The sequence below is a fragment of the Homalodisca vitripennis genome, chromosome 4, assembly GCF_021130785.1.
Source record: "Homalodisca vitripennis isolate AUS2020 chromosome 4, UT_GWSS_2.1, whole genome shotgun sequence".
Lineage (NCBI taxonomy): Eukaryota > Metazoa > Arthropoda > Insecta > Hemiptera > Cicadellidae > Homalodisca > Homalodisca vitripennis.
In genome coordinates, this window is record NC_060210.1 from 78,776,009 (window position 1) to 78,797,399 (window position 21,391).

The window sequence follows — 21,391 nt, forward strand, 5'->3', positions numbered from 1 at the left end:
GCGGGAACGAGAACACACAATGGCGGTGCTGAGAGAGATCTGGCAGGTAGAAAGCGGGTTGGCGGCAGCAGCAGATGATACACGTGCTGGGGGAAAGGGAGAGTGTGGAAGACACGGACATCCTTTTCCTGGATCCTGACAGATAACACACGCCGACATATCAAAATGATAAATAACTTCAGGAAATAAACTATTACCTCCGAAGTTAACGTTCAAGATGATGTCCATAAACTTTCAATACGAACGACCTTAAAGGAATCGAGGGAAAAGGAAATATACGGCCGCGTAATACAATGTCAAGTGCGATGGCCGACCATTTTGACCTTGAACCGTAACACCGGTGTCGAGGCGAGGCCACGCGAGTATTTGGAGCAGCGGAAACCTAACGTCTCATTATCCGAACCTATCATTTGTAATACACATCACAGCCAGAGGTCGTTAACTTACCCAGCCGCTGCGACGCACGCCATGCCATAGATACTTTACATTACCGGTACTGTGTTGTTCAGATATGGGGGCACACCAATACTCTTAGTCACATAAACACTAGTTTACAAAATTGCTGCTATAAAAATATCCAAAGTGATAGCTGACATGTTTTATATAGTAGGCTACGTATCAAACATAATAACAAAAAATATGTATTAATACATAAAGCACGTTTATCTAAAACACAACAGTTGGAACCAGTATCTCTACTGTGAGTCGAAATAAAAACACCACTTAAACGGCTAACATAACTGTAAAATACAGAAGAATTGCGATTTTGTTCATAATTAGGATGAGTTATATGGTATTTGAAACTTTTATACTATTTGAGATTCATATTAACTTATTTTCAAATTGAGATTATTGAAAATTATTTATATTCTTGCGATATGATACGAACCAAAATGTATGGAACGCAAACGTGAGCATAAACTCTTTTACTGGCAAGAATGGGAACTGCACATTTAAAATTAAACTACGATAATATGAGAACAGCAGAAAAGTTTTGATCAGGATCTGGACCACGGTCTTTATTGATATCCAGAAATTCAAATCGTCAAGTACCTACTGTTTAGTATGATCAGTGAGAGATACAAAAGGTATATAGGCACCAAGCTCTGGCAACAATGCACCAGCCAGTGCCGGTGAGTCAGCAGAGGTCATTGGCCGCGCGCGCATGCGCACTATAATGTTTACATCTATAGAGGGAGCGAGATGGCAACAAAACAGAGGCAGCCGGGGCGGACTGGAGTTGCCTATACCCGCCGCCACCGTCCTCGTCAGTTCGATGGACTCTCTGTCATTGCCCTGTGTCGTGTCATCCCGCAAGGTCGCCTGGCCCTTCTGTCCTATTATCTTAAGTGACTATTAGCTTATCTGCCTTTTCGGGAATTCTAGGGAAGTCGCTTCATGTCCACTAATGACCTTTCATCAAGGGCCATATTCACTTTGTCCACAATCAGCCAAACAGATATAAACTTATTGTTTGCTACGCTGATAACACACCACCGATCCAGAAACCCCGCTGGAAGAATTATATGGAAGACAATGAATGATAAGTGAAGTACTTATAGAATCCTAATCGCTCAAATCAAGACTAAAAGAATCAATCCTCGAGACTGATCGCCTTCTTTCGTCGATAATTGTTGCAAATGAACAATGATCTATATGCGATGATTCCTGTTTCAAGTTTGGGCTTGTTTTTCTTTCAGCATTTTGTCTGTTACGAAGTTGTCCATGAACGCTACATTTATTTATACATTGAATATGGGGCGGTAGACACAAAATATGGGGTTCATGATCCTGACAGTCAGATAATTGCGAAACAAAGAACAAAAGTATTTGTTGGTACTGTATTAGTAAATAGGCTAGTAACAACTGTTGTCAACTTCATAATAAGACGATGAGCTTTCTTCAAACAACTTTAACTGTAAAGCTGATAAATATGTCGTTGTTTGTACGGATAATTGACATGGAGATTTTATTACCTGATATACGAGACACTCGTCATAGCAGGGCTTACGTTTGGCTTCCATTACAACAAAACTCGGCTTGTAGAGGCAAGAGACAAGAAAACCACTGCGACAGTAATCAGTTGTTAGTCCTACGTTTTAATCATTCGTTGACTTCTCGAAAGACGTGCTTAGAGGAAGTCCTTCTAAAATCGTACACACGGCGCTGATTATCGAGATGTATTTAACCATTTGAATGTCGTTTACGTAAAGTATAATCTAATGAGTAATGACTGTTCTAAAACCAATGTTATTGAAAAATGTGTTGTTCTTTACCATATTCATGTAACTCGCTTTATAAAAGAGTTTTGTTTCGGCGCAGTTTATAGTTTTGTACCTGCCTATGCCAATAACATGGCGTGTGTCCATACTTATGGTTATGTATTACTTATACATGTGGTTATGACCTATAGTATCTATTTCTACATATTTTGGTGTACTAAATCCGAATTTACAGAACTACCCGATCGGCATTTATGTCGAGAAAACGCGTAAATGTATTTTCTACTGAATTTGGAGTACTTTAAGTTGTAAGTAATGATAGTATCACCATAATGCCGGATACGGATACAGCGGATCTATGTATATATAATAGTTTTAGTCACATTTGTATTGTGTTTTAATGGTTACTAGGCTCCATTTACAATCATGGAACATCATATAACATTTCGACAAAATTTGCTCTACGTGTCACTCAGAACCAATTGAATGTTACCAAGTCTCCTCATAACAACATGACTATTCCTTATTTGTGCACATGAGATAATGAGAACACATCTTCATCTATATTACACTTGATTTTGTTGTATGTGCGTCTCTGGTGTTGAAAACAGGTAAAGATCTTGTCTAGAGCTTCGTCATCGATATTTTAGATTTCTTCAGACAGACGTGGACTCCAGACATCAGGAGTCAAGGATGCGACAGCGTCAGATTTCAGAGGATGCACCAAGTGAATTGTGAAACGCCTCAAGATTCATATTCCTTATTATAATGTTCCAACTTTGTTTACCATTTTCCCTAATTAACGGCTTCATTATTAAACAAAAATAGCAAACACTCGACGCAGACACCCACACAAGCACAAATTCTGGGATGTCTTAGTTTGCCAAATGCTGTGACTCTAAGCCAAAAATACCGCGTTATGTTGGCAGCTTGTGTAACTAAGCGAAATCATGCATTCAACAATAGTTGTCAACGAGTCAGCTGTGTGGCCAGTCGTGTTGGGCAACATTGCTATCTGTAGCACACGTGCAGCGCAGAGCCAGCGACCACGGTACTGTTGCGCCAATCTCACGCTCTCCCCCCCCCCTTCCCTCCAACAATCTCTCGCACTCATGGACGTCATTACAAATATGTATATAGTGTAACAAAAAGCCGCGTTACTTTGGCAATTTGTGTAACTAAGCGAAATCATGCCTTCAACAATATTCAACGAGTCAGCTGTGTAACCAGTCCTGTACCCACCGTTCAACGCTCGGTTGGTAGAGTACTGTTTCGGATCTGGAACATGTTTTATTTCTGGCGTTTCTGGACTGTACTTGGGATGTTTTATACATATTAATCTTACTTTATTGTCATCTTATTTGGTATTACTATCTTCTAAAGGAACATTATCGAGATTAATGAACATTAATGGTCGTTTACGTACGTGCCGAGTTATTTATCATATGCTATAGGGCTTATTAGAGACCTGCTTATGATTTATCTCTGAAACTTTACACTAAGCTCTAGTTCCAGAAGAATGAGGAAATCTACTAAAAGATCCCATGTTGTTCCAAAGCATCATCTGGTGAAAAATATCCTCTTTGTTAATTTTTAATAACCAAATGTTTTTCTTCTTTTTCCAAATACCGACTAAGTCATGTTCCTTTCATTTTCATTTCTGTTATTATTTTACGCTACTATATATTAATTTATACATTAAAATGGAGCGTTAGCCACTAAATATGGGTTACATCATCCTGACGGATCGACGTTTATGTCCAGAAAACTCGTAAATGTATTTTCTACTGATTTTTTAGTACTTTAAGTTATAAGTAATGATAGTAGAATTATAAGTTGATGTCCAATCCCGATTCAGCGGATCTATGTATAATATGATCAGTTATATATATATATATCTGATTGACAAATTATACATTTGTAACGGTAACATAAAGGTGAAACGCCAATAAAGGTTTGATGATAACGACAGTGCATTATTACAGTAACTAGTAGTCTTTGTTTTTCAATAGCATTTTCAGAATCTCAACATATCATGTATACCTTCAAAATAACAGCCTAGACAGTGGGATTTTTAGTAAATAATAATACTATCATCGAGGGAGGTCATTTCACTGTATATCACGATTATTGGTTAGTCTTGGCTAGTGATATTTGCTATTTTACAGTTTATTACATTTTTCAGAAGAAAACAAGCTAAGAATCTGTGTAACACTACAGTGTACTGAGTGTAGTGTAGTGTATAAAACTCTAGTTGTGTTCATATATTATTATAGTCCAGCCAAGTGTAGTGGTGTGATATCGGTAACTAGTAGCACTACACATATTGATTACATTCACTATTGACGTCAAGAATAGTATGAAGTTGGCAACTTAATTTTTTTGTATAACTTATACCAATAGTTTGTGATTTGTTTGTGTACGCAAACTCGACGATTTTGCTAGATTTCTTGACGCATACAAAAATGTTTCAAAAGCAATGTAACTTCATAATTTTGAAAAAACCGGTGCCAGTCGTTTTGGCTTCTATTGTGCATGTTTGTGCTTCATTGTGGAAGTCAAAAAAGGAAATTTGTTAAGCATTGCCAAATTTATACCAGCAGTGCAGCTTCAAAATGTTAGTATAAAACCCATAGCAATCGATTGTACAACATTTAAGGTTATGTCTGTGAAATTGGCGGTGCAACTTCAAGTTTTTAAAAATTTATACCAATCGTTTGTGCTTCATTTGTGCACGCAGTCCCGACAGTTGTGCTTCATTCCTTGACGCATACCAAATTATTTTCAGAAGTTTTACTGATCGTGTGAAATTAGCAGAGCTTTTAAAAGTTCTTTCAACCTCTGCACACAAGATTGGCACCAATTTGTTCAAAAATGTTGAAGTTCCACTGCTCGTGTGAACTGGCTGTGCTTTTGAAAATTACTTTTTATGTTTTAAGTAATCGAGTACAAACGTCGGGACTGCGTGCAAAAATGAAGCACAAACGATTAGTATAGATAAAAAAAGTAATTTGAAGTTGCACTGCTAATTTCAAAGATATGACGTAAAGTTTTTTCTGGATATAGACCATTTAAAATACCCAATGTAGAAACTCCTATTATGAAAATATTACCCGGTTTAAACTACGAGAAAACAAAAAAATCGTTATTGTATTATTTATGCAGATTGTAGAGAGTAGGGGAAGGGGTCAGAGGACACTATCTCGTGCTCCAGGCGCGACACCCCAGACTACGGCCTTGTATTTAAACTTGAAATATTGCAAGTCAACTTTTATTTTTTGTATCGTACCGTGGGGGGAGATGTGTCATTTTAAATATATAGTTTATACGCATCCTAAAGATTTTAATTTTTTTACATTATTTTTGTAAAGTGTGTACTTTTTAATATTTAAACGATTCAGTACAAAAACATTAGATATTTTCTGTAACAACCTTTAAATATATTGAAAGAATTAAAAAGCATTTTGATGCATATTAAATATATGTTTAAAATGAGACATTTTTCATAATTCTACAACAAAAAATAAGCTCGTATACCTAAGTAATCAGATTAACATTTTTCTGATGAGTTTATTACAATAAAGATAGCCGCCAATGCGACCGGCTCTTAAATCCCAATATTTAAGAAGCGAAGTCTATAAATGTTATATCACTATATTATCTCCTGGGCAATTGCAACTTACGTCCAAAATCAGATTGGCGGAGGAACAATAGAGGGTGCGAGTTTAGTTTATTTAAGTTGGCAGCAGCTTTGTAGCGTCCTTGACAGTTGGGCGCGTGGCAGCCCTGGCCGGCCCAGCTGATGCCTACACAACATAGACCAGCTGGCGGCTGTGGTTGTGCCGGTATATAATCCAACCCGATGCTCTTGTCCCTCTCCCTCATCTCATCTCATTCCACCACAGTGCTTGTTCTCAACGAGTGTTCAGATTGCGCTACTGATTCGCCGGACTTTAGAGTTTATTTATTCTTCCTCATTTATCAAAACATCAATTCGGATATCTTAGGCTATTGGGAATAATGGCGTGATCACCTCCCAATAAGTATTAGATTAATTTAGAATATTGACAAGTGTGCTGCGCTCATGGTATTTAAAAATAGATTTAAATTTTTATACATTCAGATTTATTCCATATTACCCAATGTGCAGTGCTCTTATGTCAGATTAGTCTCCTTTCTAGTAAAGCCAAGTCCTAGTTAAAACCTGTTGCGATCTTCTAGAAGTCAACAAAGCCTTTTCTTCATTAACAGCGATCCAAAGTGTCTCCTTATGGGCTACAGACATCCTAAATTAGACCACAAAGAATCAGTTACATCTCTCTGCCAAGCAACGCTACGTCCAGGAGGTTCTTTCAACACTTCAGCTAACTCAATTTAATCGAGTTGTAAGCGATACATTCAAAATATCAACATTTTATTATTTTTCCCCTTGAGTTTAAGGCACCCAACAACCAAAATCACCACCGAAGAGGAATTACAGTTTTCTTATGGCCATAACCGAACCTTAAACATAATTATTATATGACGATTTTTATAATTTCTGGTTAATTAACTCGGATCTTTAATTTCAAAACATATGGTTTGATGCTGTGTACCTTAAAATACATGTTTTTGTGTGAAAGAAGACATTTTCAAACCCAAATAATTGTACAAGTAGATATCCTATTTCTTGTCTTAGACAATCTTGAGGTTTTCCATAGGTTAAATCACATGTTGTATAACCAATACAAGAAGAAGAGAAATAAAGTGTGTATCACAGAGTTTATTTGATTTTTTATTATTTCAGTGGGAATTGTTTATTTTCCTTGTCTTGTGCCTACACTGTTTAATCAGTGATACCGGCAATGAGGTCAGACCAGATAGTGTGATGTGTGGGTCGACACATACACACGGCGAACACAAGGCTGTTGCGATCAGTTCAAATGCACTTTGGGTTTTAATGGACTAGATTCAAAGGACTAGAAACAACAGAGAGTAGCCTATACGAGTTGGTAACAATACTTTTCTAAGGAATTTATCACCTTCATAAGATAATCGACACGATGAGTTAAATTAGTGGAGTTTATTTTATAGATAATACATACTTGTTTTCATTTGCTCTTTTTAAACCATTTTGGGTCAGCAAATGTTTAGTTCCCGTTATATACATAAACCTGAAAATTCTTCTTGGAATCGCTATTTTGTGCCTTGTGTCAGGAAGCCACAAACAGAATATTATGAGCAAACACAAGCGTTGGAAAATTATCGAAATAAGTAGGCAACTCTGAAACCGATCAGTACCTTGTAACGAATGGCTTTCGCGTCTCAGAACATTTAACACGTGGGATCAGTTTGTTTATAAAACAACAAAATTTGCGTTATCATATCTTAACAGTGACTTAACAATCCAAGGGCTGCAATCGGCGTCACTTGCTCTAGATTAGATAACTTGGCGTTGTCAGAGGTACAACCTTGACGCCTGCCGTCACACTTGTGAACGCCCGCGAACATGATATAACAATAGTAATTGCAAGGCGTACATTTTGAACTTGATACAATGTTTTAAAAGTATAAATTCTATTCCAAGGCCCTGCAGAAACGACAAGTAAAATATAGTCAAAGCATTTATACTGGATGGATCTTTTGTCTAAAACCAGTTTCTTGTGAGTGATTTCGAGTGAAAGGAAACATCGGGCCTCGTAGGGGTGGGTGCCGGGGTCATTAACCAGACATCCCTGAGACCACGCCAAGATGGCGCTGGGACAGTTGGGGGGCTGCAGGTAATGGCAGCATAGTCTGGCAGGGTTGGGTTCGGACAGGTGTTAGGGGTGGGAGGGGAGTCTTTGGTTACCTTGAGCACATCGTCCTTTCGTGACTGCGCCCCAAGAAATCCTAGAAGTACCGTGAGAAATTTCATTATGATAATTTTGAATCCTCGAATGACATAACATGTTTCCAGGTAGTTCAAAAAAAGAACATTTGTAAAGAATGTCCGGAAAGAAAATTGCACATCACTTTATCAAGGAAAGAGTACGCCACGTCACGGCACGTCAAAAGGAACAAGTTTCGCTGAAGGTGCATGTCAAATATCGTGTGTAGTTCATTTCATTCTTGAAATGCCTTGTGTACATACAGACAATCATACAGAAAAGGGACTTTTGCAACCTCCTGGCAGATAAAAGAGTAATTGCCCCAGCCTACTCAAATATAAGGTTTACACTCAGCCAAATAGTACACGAATACTCCTACTACCACATTAATCCGGACTTAATACGAATCAAATTAAATATGATGATTTTCTTATGAACTTGGTTATGAATTTTAAGGTACCAGCTTGAATATGCTTTTGTATATAATACAAATTGTTACATACAGTTGACAACAAAATATTTTTGCTATTGTATTAATAAACTGGAGATTTTGAGACATGCTGTATATACACAGGGTGAATTTGAACAAGTCATAAGCAACAGATACGGACAATTCCGACGCAAGGTATTATTCTACACAAAGGCAAAGTGTAGAATAAGAATGTCCGAGTCTAACAAAGACGTATGAAGTCCGCATTCAAGGTGGAAGGAAAGTGTAAGGTACTCGAAAAATCTTTTAGGATCTAGTATGCTTTACTTTTTCAATCAAGTGAACCTCGCAGCGACTAAGACCAGTCGATGGATCTACCCTCTCAAGACTTCCTACCCTCTTTCGACCCCTGTCACAAAAATTACGCGCTCCTACGTTCTTTTGTTTGAAATACAAAGGACGGTCAGAGAGAGAGAGCGACAGTGAGAAAGACAGAAAGTGTAATGCTTGCATTGAAACTTTACGTTACATTTCAGAATAATAACATCTGCATCAGTAAACGCAATTGTGCGATGGGACAAACATGTTAGAGAAGGTTCAAAGAGTAAAGCACCAACTATTAATACCTATCCTGTTTCTTATCGTAAACTTAATGACTCATTAGGAACTAATGATCGTTTACATCCTGTATCCATTTAGCAAATCACTTATTTTTGAATCTCAATAATTCTCCTGAATGTCGAAACACAAAAGTTGGTCCTACTAAAGGTCAGTGGATACTTCCTATTATTTTGAGCCGCACGACAATCGGGTGTGTCAGGGCCACCTCCTCTCCGCTCCTCCGTGGCAGAGGCCTACACAAGTGCGTGCTGCGTAGTACGCGATGCCAAGCCAACCTTGGGCACAGTTAACAGCTCTCAATTGGCTGCTAAGTTTAGCAACTGCGTGCCGTGTTCTCTTCAGCTGTTTACTCTTGTTCTGTACTGTACAGTTGGCACCACTGTCGAGCCGGCCGGTCGCCCGGTATCGAGTTTGCTCACCGGCCGCGGCCGTAAAAATAAAACCTCATTGGCGGTCGTTCGCGGATCACCATTTCAGTCGGTCTCAGTCCAAGGGTGTTTTGCAAAGGGGAAGAATTGTCTGGCAGTCTACAATGAAGATAACAATTATCTCATGATGACTTCGTGACCTAACAAGTGCTCGGCAGATCACACGAGCACCGTATTCAGGATTTGTTGATAAGTTATTATAATAATATGGATCTTACAAAAATTAGACATGTTTATTGACCGTTTCCTCATCGATGCAAATGTTAACCACAAGCCTTGGGTGTCCGTTGTCACATTTATCATCAGTGCATGGTAACTTGCGATACTCGAAAAGTTCTTCTAAAAGTAATTGTGCAACAGTAATTAATTAATTACATACAAATCTATAAGATAAAACAGTTATCCTTAAATGAATTATAAGTTATATTATGTAAAATAGTCATGTGCGTGTAACTAAAGGGATCTCTAAAATTTAATTTTTAAACGATATATTTGGATCTACACGGTTTATTTATACCATTCTAACGAATGTAACCTGATTATTGTTTAATGTAAGGTTACTGTTTGAATTTATAAAACGTTTTAGTTATGGCCAAGATGTGCTTATTCAAGTAGGTAGGAGATTTGCTGTATTCTGTCGCTAACGGCCGAGCTGCCTTGTCCGAGGATGGCCAATGTACTGCGTGGTGGAACGGTTTCTGCGGTAATGATGTTTACAACGAACCGGTTTACGTGACTAGCGACTGGCGGCCGGCTTCGGGTTCTCGCCGGTTAATCCGTCCCTCTGCCCGATTGCCGGTGCTTTTCAACTCATCTATCGCGGAGCAGGTTTGATGCAGTATAAGAAATCTGTACCGACTTACCTTCTTCTTTTTCGGAAGATCTTCAAACTCTTCATCGATAAAACCTTCGTCGATGCAAGAAGGGGTGTAGCCTCCCTCGCTCAGCGGAGGGGACGGGGTGTTGCTCCTCCAGGAGTCTGTCAGAGAAGGACTAGGCGAGACGGGTTCCGGCCAGGCAACACCTACGATATAACAGAAGAAGAATGAGTTAACTAATACCGCTATGTAGAGTACAATAAAGATCAGTGATGTAGCCAGGAATTTTGAAAAGAGGATGAAGGCCTTCCTTTGAGTTTGTGCCTATGGAATGACCCCCGAAAAAGCTTTTTACCATTGTAAGAACAACAATACTTCTAACAAAAGCCAACAGAAAACAATGCATATAATTAATTATAATTGTACTGTTACTGAAATTACAGAATGATTTCGCGGAGTAATGTTTTTCTTTGTCCTGTTATCCTGTAATCCTTTGGGTTACATCTGAATAAAATGCAGCAGTTTCTCTCACGGTAACCATGAGTACTAGACAGTAAACTGAGGAGTAAATATAAGTAATAAATTACACAAAAACACGAATAAACTAAAAAAGTTCTCGAAACGGATGTTTCAGGAATAAGCGAAACACAGGACCAGTCCAAATAATGACGGAAGTAAACAATATAAATCTAACTCTATTGATTCTATGACTCGTAAATAACAATACATGTTTTTCTATGAACATGCGCGAAAAATTCAATTTAATTCATCACTAATGCTGTAAGTGTATTATGCCTTCCGTCAGTGTTGTATTATTTATCTCCGATGGTAACAACTTTGGAGAAGGGAGAGATCAGCCACTGGAAACTAAACACGCAGATGCTCTCATCGTATTCACAGATTTATCTTAAAATAAGTCTTTGTTATGTTGGTATTATTCAACTTAAATATAATGAGAGAGAGAGAGAGAGAGAGAGAACACGGCAATGCAGCTGGGTCGTGACGTCATGAGCCAGCTTGGATAAAAACTGCTGATTTTATTACTAAGAAGGCTGTAAAACTGTTCCTAGAGGTTGTTGTTCCCATAATATCCACTAGAACGTGACGCAAAGCCAAACATCGGCACAAACCACTAGTCGAATAGATAATTACTAAAAAAAGATAAAACAATCTTTGCGATAGAGGAAGACTATGTATTCTTACTATGTGCAGGTTTAAAATTGCATTGAAGTAATACACAGTAGTACACACCATTAAGACTAATATTTGCGACTGATACAAGTATTGAAAGGAAAGTTTACAAAAATTAAAGTATACCTATTACACAGTGGAAGAATCTAAGGTGCCGCCATGAAGAAAGAACATTTAAGAAAGTAGGGAGAGGAAAGGGACGTAATTACATGCCGTCATGAAGAGTGGAAAGTTTCGATCCACGCAATCTAGATATGTTGGTTGCACTCTGTTATTTGCTACTACCAGTAATCGCGGCCATTACAGTGTCGATAACCTTGCTCGCACCTGCACCATTACACTCTTCTGTTCCATCCTTCCACATCTTGACAGCCGACCTCTTCTGTCTTCTCGTGGTCCAGCACTCAGTCAATGACCTTACAACCTGCACCATTACACTCTTCTGTTCCATCCTTCCACATCTTGACAGCCGACCTGTTCTGTCTTCTCTTGGTCCAGCACCCAGTCGATGACTTAACAACCTGCACCTTTACACTCTTCTGTTCCATCCTTCCACATCTTGACAGCCGACCTGTTCTGTCGTCTCTTGGTCCAGCACCCAGTCGATGACTTAACAACCTGCACCTTTACACTCTTCTGTTCCATCCTTCCACATCTTGACAGCCGACCTCTTCTGTCTTATCGAGGTCCAGCACCCAGTCAATGACCTTACAACCTGCACCATTACACTCTTCTGTTCCATCCTTCCACATCTTGACAGCCGACCTGTTCTGTCGTCTCTTGGTCCAGCACCCAGTCGATGACTTAACAACCTGCACCTTTACACTCTTCTGTTCCATCCTTCCACATCTTGACAGCCGACCTCTTCTGTCTTATCGAGGTCCAGCACCCAGTCAATGACCTTACAACCTGCACCATTACACTCTTCTGTTCCATCCTTCCACATCTTGACAGCCGACCTGTTCTGTCGTCTCTTGGTCCAGCACCCAGTCGATGACTTAACAACCTGCACCTTTACACTCTTCTGTTCCATCCTTCCACATCTTGACAGCCGACCTCTTCTGTCTTCTCGTGGTCCAGCACTCAGTCAATGACCTTACAACCTGCACCATTACACTCTTCTGTTCCATCCTTCCACATCTTGACAGCCGACCTGTTCTGTCTTCTCTTGGTCCAGCACCCAGTCGATGACTTAACAACCTGCACCTTTACACTCTTCTGTTCCATCCTTCCACATCTTGACAGCCGACCTCTTCTGTCTTATCGAGGTCCAGCACCCAGTCAATGACCTTACAACCTGCACCATTACACTCTTCTGTTCCATCCTTCCACATCTTGACAGCCGACCTGTTCTGTCGTCTCTTGGTCCAGCACCCAGTCGATGACTTAACAACCTGCACCTTTACACTCTTCTGTTCCATCCTTCCACATCTTGACAGCCGACCTCTTCTGTCTTATCGAGGTCCAGCACCCAGTCAATGACCTTACAACCTGCACCATTACACTCTTCTGTTCCATCCTTCCACATCTTGACAGCCGACCTGTTCTGTCGTCTCTTGGTCCAGCACCCAGTCGATGACTTAACAACCTGCACCTTTACACTCTTCTGTTCCATCCTTCCACATCTTGACAGCCGACCTCTTCTGTCTTCTCGTGGTCCAGCACTCAGTCAATGACCTTACAACCTGCACCATTACACTCTTCTGTTCCATCCTTCCACATCTTGACAGCCGACCTGTTCTGTCTTCTCTTGGTCCAGCACCCAGTCGATGACTTAACAACCTGCACCTTTACACTCTTCTGTTCCATCCTTCCACATCTTGACAGCCGACCTCTTCTGTCTTATCGAGGTCCAGCACCCAGTCAATGACCTTACAACCTGCACCATTACACTCTTCTGTTCCATCCTTCCACATCTTGACAGCCGACCTGTTCTGTCTTCTCTTGGTCCAGCACCCAGTCGATGACTTAACAACCTGCACCTTTACACTCTTCTGTTCCATCCTTCCACATCTTGACAGCCGACCTCTTCTGTCTTATCGAGGTCCAGCACCCAGTCAATGACCTTACAACCTGCACCATTACACTCTTCTGTTCCATCCTTCCACATCTTGACAGCCGACCTGTTCTGTCGTCTCTTGGTCCAGCACCCAGTCCCCAGTCAAATGACCTTACAACCTGCACCATTACACTCTTCTGTTCCATCCTTCCACATCTTGACAGCCGACCTCTTCTGTCTTCTAGACGTCCAGCACCTAGTCAATGACCTTACAACCTGCACCATTACACTCTTCTGTTCCTTCCTTCCACGTCTTGATAGCTTACCTCTTCTGTATTCTCGTAGTCCACAGCCCAGACTTATTTAACTTATTAAAAAAATCATTATTAGTGTAAAAGCGTTGGTTACTTTTAATAATTGAAAGAAGTTTCTAAAAGCAATAATAATTTCGAAACGAATATTATGCAATTTGGTTTCAGGTGTACGCTATTGCAATGAAGCAATCCAAGTGTTATTATTTAAATAAATACACTTCAATAAATTATATTCATAGATAACACACTACAGAGAACATGTCTCTACATGGATTTATGATATTAATATCATAAATATGCACGAAATCTAAACAAAGCCACGAACTCTATGAGCGGTATTTTCTATGAAATACTAATCATTGTATACTTACTCTGTTTAAAAGCAAATGGAATTAATTTTTGAATAGTTTTTGTTTGGAACTACATTCATTATATTAATCTGAACACACTAATTACAACCACACAAGTAAATAATCGTATTTTTAATATCGTGATATTTTGGATCCTAAGATTTAGATTTTTTAATTACTAAAGAATGAAACATGTTGTCTACAATGTGTTTCCTATGCATATTTGTTTTGTAATAAGAACACAACATTATCTATTAAAACTGGGGAGAAAGTGGGCTACACAAAATTTGGTAAAACGTTGAAAATCTAAATATCTTTTTTTAATTAAACCGTATACAACAGTGTAATTTGGCAGTATGACACTTCACCGAATGCCATAATAATTGAGAAAGGTCTTTGAAACTAAAGCTAACCAGTATACTTTAATTTACATACGTTTCGACTGGAAGCGTCACATGCTCATATAGTAGAAGCGTATTAGGTGAGTTGTAGAGGGCGTGGATGTTGCTCTCAACCAAAATGTTAATAGGATGTGTGTCTTTCGAACCGCGGATTGAGAGGGAGTTTGTGACATTATCAATCAAGAATTTGTGCATCTACCTCGCTTTTCACCTCGAATAACATAGTTGCCATTTCAATCATTTGATGCCAAAATTATTGCTTTTTTTTAACTAAAATGTGTATTTGCCATTTTGCTGCGAATAAAGAAAGTTCTTTAGAGAGTATATTCTTCCCAAATGTGGGTATTTTGAATGGTAGAAAAACTAAGGTAAGTGAACATGTGTGTTTTACAAGTTAACGTATTCAGTTAGATTAAAAGAAATAGACCATTGTAAGGAAATAGCAAGTGTGTCGCGGATCCCTAACAACAGAGCCGAACGCCTTGCACAACTGAGTGAGGTAATCAATGACGTAAGTGTACGGTCGTCATCGCTCAGAAATAACGCGTCCTACCGTCAGAGGAACCGACCTCGGGCAAGCCTTGTGGCGACCTCTGCACCGAGTACGATCACTGGACCAGGGCCACGACGTGCTGCCGCAGTGACCTACGACAAGGTACAAAGCCTTCGAGTGCCCGGTACTCTGTAAACGCAAGTGGTAATCCGCGTACGCTCCTTTATCTACCAGGAGAGCAGAACAGCAGTACCGATATGTAGATGCGTCTGTTGGAGCGTTCAGTACCACGCCCACAAACCACTATTTGTTATTCTATCCTGCCCTTTTCTTAGTGTTAGGCGCACTAAACTGAAGATAAACTGGAAATTAGTATTCGTCGAGCAGTATAATACACACTTTACTGTTTCCTTCACTACACATAACAAGTGGCAGGCCTACCGTTAAAGCTGGGAGAGTGTGGACTGCAGGACAGCCGCATGAGTACTAGGGCCGCCGTGCACTCATTCATCAGGTCCTCTTTTCCGTCCTCTTGGCTACAGCTGGGCCGCCGCTTCCGGGACCTGCAACATGGGACACGTTCTACATCAACACTGACTATGGCAACATCAACTGTAGACAAAAAACAGACTTCTTGGACCCCACATATTGATTGTTCGTCTGCAGTAAACTCAACACGGTACATACTATGTAACTTGCAGTACAGTATAAATTAGCATTTAGGCCTTGCACTTACACCTTCGTGTCTTTCTTGATCTTCATCTCTGATAACTGCGAAAAATCTTCAAGCATTTGTTACATACATTACACCTGTTGCAGAAGAGAACCTTTAGAACTCGGGTAACCTTCTAACTCGATTAACATGTAGGTGTATAAAACAATTCAATATTTCATCATCAGTTAATGCCTATAGCCGAGAAGATTTGGTCAGTTTATGTATCACAATACCAAATCCATCTGCTACAACATCAAGCAACACATAACTGTGTCATAATAGACATAAAAGTAATGCCAAAAACTATGCACTACTAAATTTAAAGCACATACTTGTGTATTCCATAGCTAGTCTCTTTTGTTCATTAAAGCTCCGGAAGGTAAGAAGCGGTGCTATAGTTTCTGCCTAGGCTGTGCGCTCTGGATTTATATATATATATATATATATATATATATATATATATATATATATATATATATATATATACAGTATGCTTGAATTGTTTGGAGGCAAGAATTGTTCTTGTTTTTAATAATTTCAACAGTCACAAGCATATCGGCAAGAATGGAACCGGTTTAGGATAACATTGTAACGCCCTCGATGCTTAATTATTAAATATCCGATGGAATGGAAACCATACATTACTATTAGATAACGTGTGCCTCGAATTTCGCTCTTGTCTTTTAGGAGCGGAGAAATCAATATTATTCCATCAACTATTCGATGTTAGTTTACTACAGGCTATTAACTACATTAATTAATTTCATACACTCGCGTTTCTTATCAGACAGTAAAAACTTGGCCTTTAACGCCATTTAGTACATAGAAACGTCACGGGACATCTGTTTGACGTTCGAACTGACGACTGTTTGCTGGCCTTGACAACAGCTGATGTACGCTGCTGACACCTGCTCTGTCAACGAGTTGCTAACATCACTTTGTCACTGTAACACTGATGTTACACACTATGGTTTCTGACAATTTTAGTACTGTATTTTGTTCATATGTAAGCAAACTTAATTCGATTCAATAATTGGACACTAAAATGCAAGCCTCCACTTGAATGACATATTCCCGTATGACATTACATCGTTTTGACATCAGAGACACTAGATGACAAAAAATAGTGCAATCCAGGTGAAGAATCACTAATTGTCTCATCAGGTGCACAATTGTTGGATCCCTTCAGACGAACATGACTTCAGATTTCAGGAGTCAAGTCTGCAACAGCATCAGCTTTCAGATGCTGCACGTAAGAGAAGGGTGAACTGGAACTAAACTCGACATTCGCATTGAATCAATTGCGTTATGTGTAAAAATAATGTATTGATATAAAGAACATTTCTTTAAATTGCCTTTTCCAGTTGTGAATTTTAATTGGTACATTACATAAGGCATATGTTGCCAGTGCTGTTATAAAAAAAATCATACGTCTATTATTTCTGTTTATTGCTTGAATTTCAAGAAGAGCCCTTGTTTCCCTCTCTGCTACGTCTCTCAATTACAATATTGTTGATTTGAAAAACTAGAATTACAATTACATTCACGTTTTATGAGGATAAGTAATTTTGATTGAACAAATAGTAGGTTCTAACATGTTGCCGTAGTGACGTATTAAAACAAATTAGCTTTTGATATATTTAGAAACAGTAGAACTGTTTATACTGGGGCGAAGAATTTGCACATATGTACTGTAGTATAATTTACGAATTGACTCAATTATACATATTTGTTCTTCTCCATGTGACCAAGGTAACGCGGTGTTGAAGTCTAGGGCCAAGTGCGGCCCTGAGTGTAGGCCAGGCCAGCAGGAGCCGTTGGTGTTGGAGACGGACATCCTGTGTCCGCAATGCGTGAGTGCGTACGGCCCACTTCTGGCCACTCCGGACACGGCTAGCCACTCCAGCTCCTATAGCTCGACAAACGGTAATGAGCATACCGCTAACATTCGTCACCTGTTCTATGCAATATTGTTAGAACCTGTCTTCATAACTCTGCCAATAAGTGGAGACAAAATTCAGCTGTCAGTCGATCAATCCATTTGAAGAAGCACTATCCAGGACTGCTCCTGAACAGTTAAATCTTCTATTGATTGTAGTTGATCGATAAAATACTTCCGAAGACTATTGAACTAGCTTTGGAAAGAATGTGGAATACCAAAAGCATTTTAACAGTTTACGGAAAACCGAGATCAGCTGACTGGATCAGCTGTTGTGGAGGCAGCCATTGTAACCTTGGGCAGGGGCAGATCAGCTGTTACCGAGTCGGCGTCGGCCATGTTGGTGTTAACCTTGGATCGAGGGCGCTCGTGGCGGAGCAATGCCAGTTGGATAGCTCGCCTTGCAACTCCTGTAAAGGTACTAGCCATTGCGACACGGCCTTCGCATTCACACACTTGTGTTGGCGACCTTCCGTCTCTTGTTGATACAGAACTGATAGCGATGTGTTTTCCGCACTTGCCATCTCGAACCTACCAACGACCTTTCTAGGCTGTAGACTATTCCGGATATTACACTGGACAATTACAATAACAAAAGTAATTATAAATCGAAAGCGTGCGTAGATCCAGATTAAAGTAACAATTGGATCGATTAAAGTCCACTTTTCACCGGTAGCGTTTCTTTCTGGCAGCCGGTAACACACGTACGGTAAGTGGGGGATTGTTTTCACGCTTTCCTCTGTCGAAACGCTGCGCCGGGTGTCCCCATTCCAGCATGATGTAGGTGGAGGTGGAGGGAGGACGGGTTTCGCAACAGAGTGTGATCTAGGCCTTTCACTTCCGAGATCTACACAACAGTCTACTTAGCGTTACAGAGCCAATCCGAACCGTCGACAGCGGCAGGCCGAGGGTGAAAGGAATCGATCACTTCCGATGAAGGAACGCTCTTGTTCTCTTAATTTAGGAGCAATTGTTTGAGCTGACTGTTGGCTTTGCTCTCGTACTGGACACGTTTACTTTATAGTCAGGTGCAAGGTATCTGATTATAAGAAATTTTTTTGGGCCTTGTTATTAAACCGAGTAGAGCTGTATTATAAAAACTCTATTTTAACGCAGCAACATCAGAGAAACGCAAAATAATTCATACATCTAACCTGCAGATTGTGAAACAATCGCCAATATTATTGAAGGTTAAGATCTACATTCGCAGCCGTCCTTGAGTATTTGTCTAGCAGCCGCTAAGAGAGTATGATCACGGTGACAACTTACTGCAAGGTACTCCTCTATTCACCATGCAGACCTAATGACCCGTTTGCTCAAGGCAATTCGGCTTCTTCTTATACGTTTGTTATGGCCTTTATACTGTAATCTTATTCAATCTAGAGAATCCTATACGACTACGGTAATTTAGATACCTCAGGAATACATAATTTTTAAATTAAAGAGCAATGGTGTTTAAAAGCAACGTACAGAAAAAAAAATGCTAGGAACTATGAAATGCCACATATAAGAAAACGCGTTCTTAAATGCATTTCTATCTAAAACATGTTACAAAACTGCAACTGTCCTTAATCTTACTAATTATATCAAAACGTTTGACCAAGAGTGTAACTAATAATACTGTTCAAAAAGTAATGGACAAACATGCGATCCTGTACAATCTTCATTACCATGATGACATTTAGCGTGCCGGCCGGCAAGGCAGAGGCCGCGCTGGGCCGACGAGATGTCCCACTCCTGCCACGTGCCAGTGGTACCAACCCGGTATTTTCGGCTGACGCGTCATTTTCCACAACCGGGTCATGGGTATAGAAATAAACCAGCGACAGGTGGCCGATCCGTGAGCTTTCAGAAAAAGCGATTGTTTTTTTAATTACATATTTCGAGAATCGATCTGACAACACTGGAAGTTTGAGTCATTGTTGTACTTGGCTTTCATTGGTTGTTAAACTTAGAGGTTCAGATTTATTTTTAAAGCGAATTTGTTTTTGCTCATTCTTATAAAAGATGTATACAGTATTTACGTGATATATTTTAACCCACATTACACAGGACAACTTTACAACTCTTCACACGTTTAATTTGCATTTATGACAAAATAAAATGGTATTGTATTCTGCCATTATAAACGTGGTCAGTACCTGCAATAAATTGCATGCCTCGTCTTTGTGTTTACTTACGGTGTCTGACATTTCTCGATCAGTGACAGTGTGTTTTCAACTTGTGTTTCTTCAGGTTCTAATATATGAGGTAGGTATCAAACATTCGCCTTTTATGAAGCTAATTTCATGCTTTTGACGTATGCCAATTTTCTTCAAACTCCTCATAAAAGTTACAAAATGACTACCATTTAAAGGGTGAAGTGATATATTTCTGTTGCACAGACTTTAGACGGATTTCTGTATGTTATTTTGTGGTACTGGATGTCATCGATGTATACTCTGTTCTAGTATACCTTGATCTATTGCATTATCTCGTTATCTCGTGATGTTTGGTCCAATTACTCCCTGTATAACAGAAGGGTGTTTTTATTGAGACGGCATAAAAACATAATAACTACGCAATACGTTGCTTTGTCAGGCAGATATACTGTGTTTTAACATAACCGAACGTAATTAACTAATAGGATAGAATATTTTCCCTCTGAAGTATAATGCAATTTCAGTAGTTAAGATAATTTGAAATAATCGGATGAGTGTATAATCTCCAAATCTACCCAGAGAATACAGCCTACATAAAACATGAGGTGGTAATTTAGTAGGTTTTCATTATTTGTGGACGGGGATAGAAGATAGCCTGAGCCGGCAACAATGGAACAGCTGGCAACCCCGCATTCTTGTGCAAGGCCACTGACGTCACAGTCGGACCGCTCCGCCCCTGCCCGGTCCGGCTGTAGTGACGGTGATATTTGCTATACAAAACAGAACCAGGGCACGATGCTGCAATCAGCTGATATATGACAGCCGGCCGGCCGGCAGGTTGTCGCGCTCCATCAGGTGCACATAACCTCACATTTCCCGGACACCAGTAATAGTGGTAATAAGCGACTCTTAACGAAATTCAAGTAAACGTTTGGCCTACGTTAGGTATGTATTACACTTACAGACGGATGTTTTGTATTTTCTTAACGTATCTACATCGTAATCATATCTATTATTCATTATTATTAGAAGACATTAAGTTTTGAAGTGAAACTACGATAAACACAACGCACTCGAAGACTACTTTCGTTTTATTACCTCGTCCAGTAATACTATGTTAATAGCTAGGTTCAGGTTCAGCAGCAAGAGACAGTGAACTGATTGTATGAACACTGTACAGGGTGCTGAGGAACGAACCAGGCAACTATCGATATTGTTGTCACGATGCCCACCGAACGATACGGGTCAGTAAAAAAATAAAACCGGATGAGGGCATGTCTATGAGGGCACAGAAAAAAATGGGTATGGATCGTTATGATTTATTGACGATATGTATTTCATCCCACCCGAGACCATTGTATTTGATAAGAGATTTTAACATTATAATAAATTACTCCTTATAATTTTAATGTATAGTAATGTAATTTTAAAACAAGTAGTTGACATATAACAAAACTGTTGACTATCACAAGCTTAGATC

At 39.5% G+C, this 21,391-nt stretch overlaps 1 protein-coding gene across 1 annotated transcript in view; it reads right to left on the reverse strand.

Annotated features, from left to right (window-relative positions):
- Positions 1-21,391, reverse strand: part of LOC124359591 (zinc finger protein 395) — a 56,514-nt gene that overhangs the window by 12,302 nt on the left and 22,821 nt on the right. Inside the window, exons 3-4 of the mRNA XM_046812472.1 lie at positions 15,558-15,679; positions 10,414-10,574 (exon numbers count right to left, since the gene is read on the reverse strand). Coding sequence (XP_046668428.1) covers positions 10,414-10,574; positions 15,558-15,679 — 283 coding nt within the window. The remainder of the gene's footprint in view (positions 1-10,413; positions 10,575-15,557; positions 15,680-21,391) is intronic.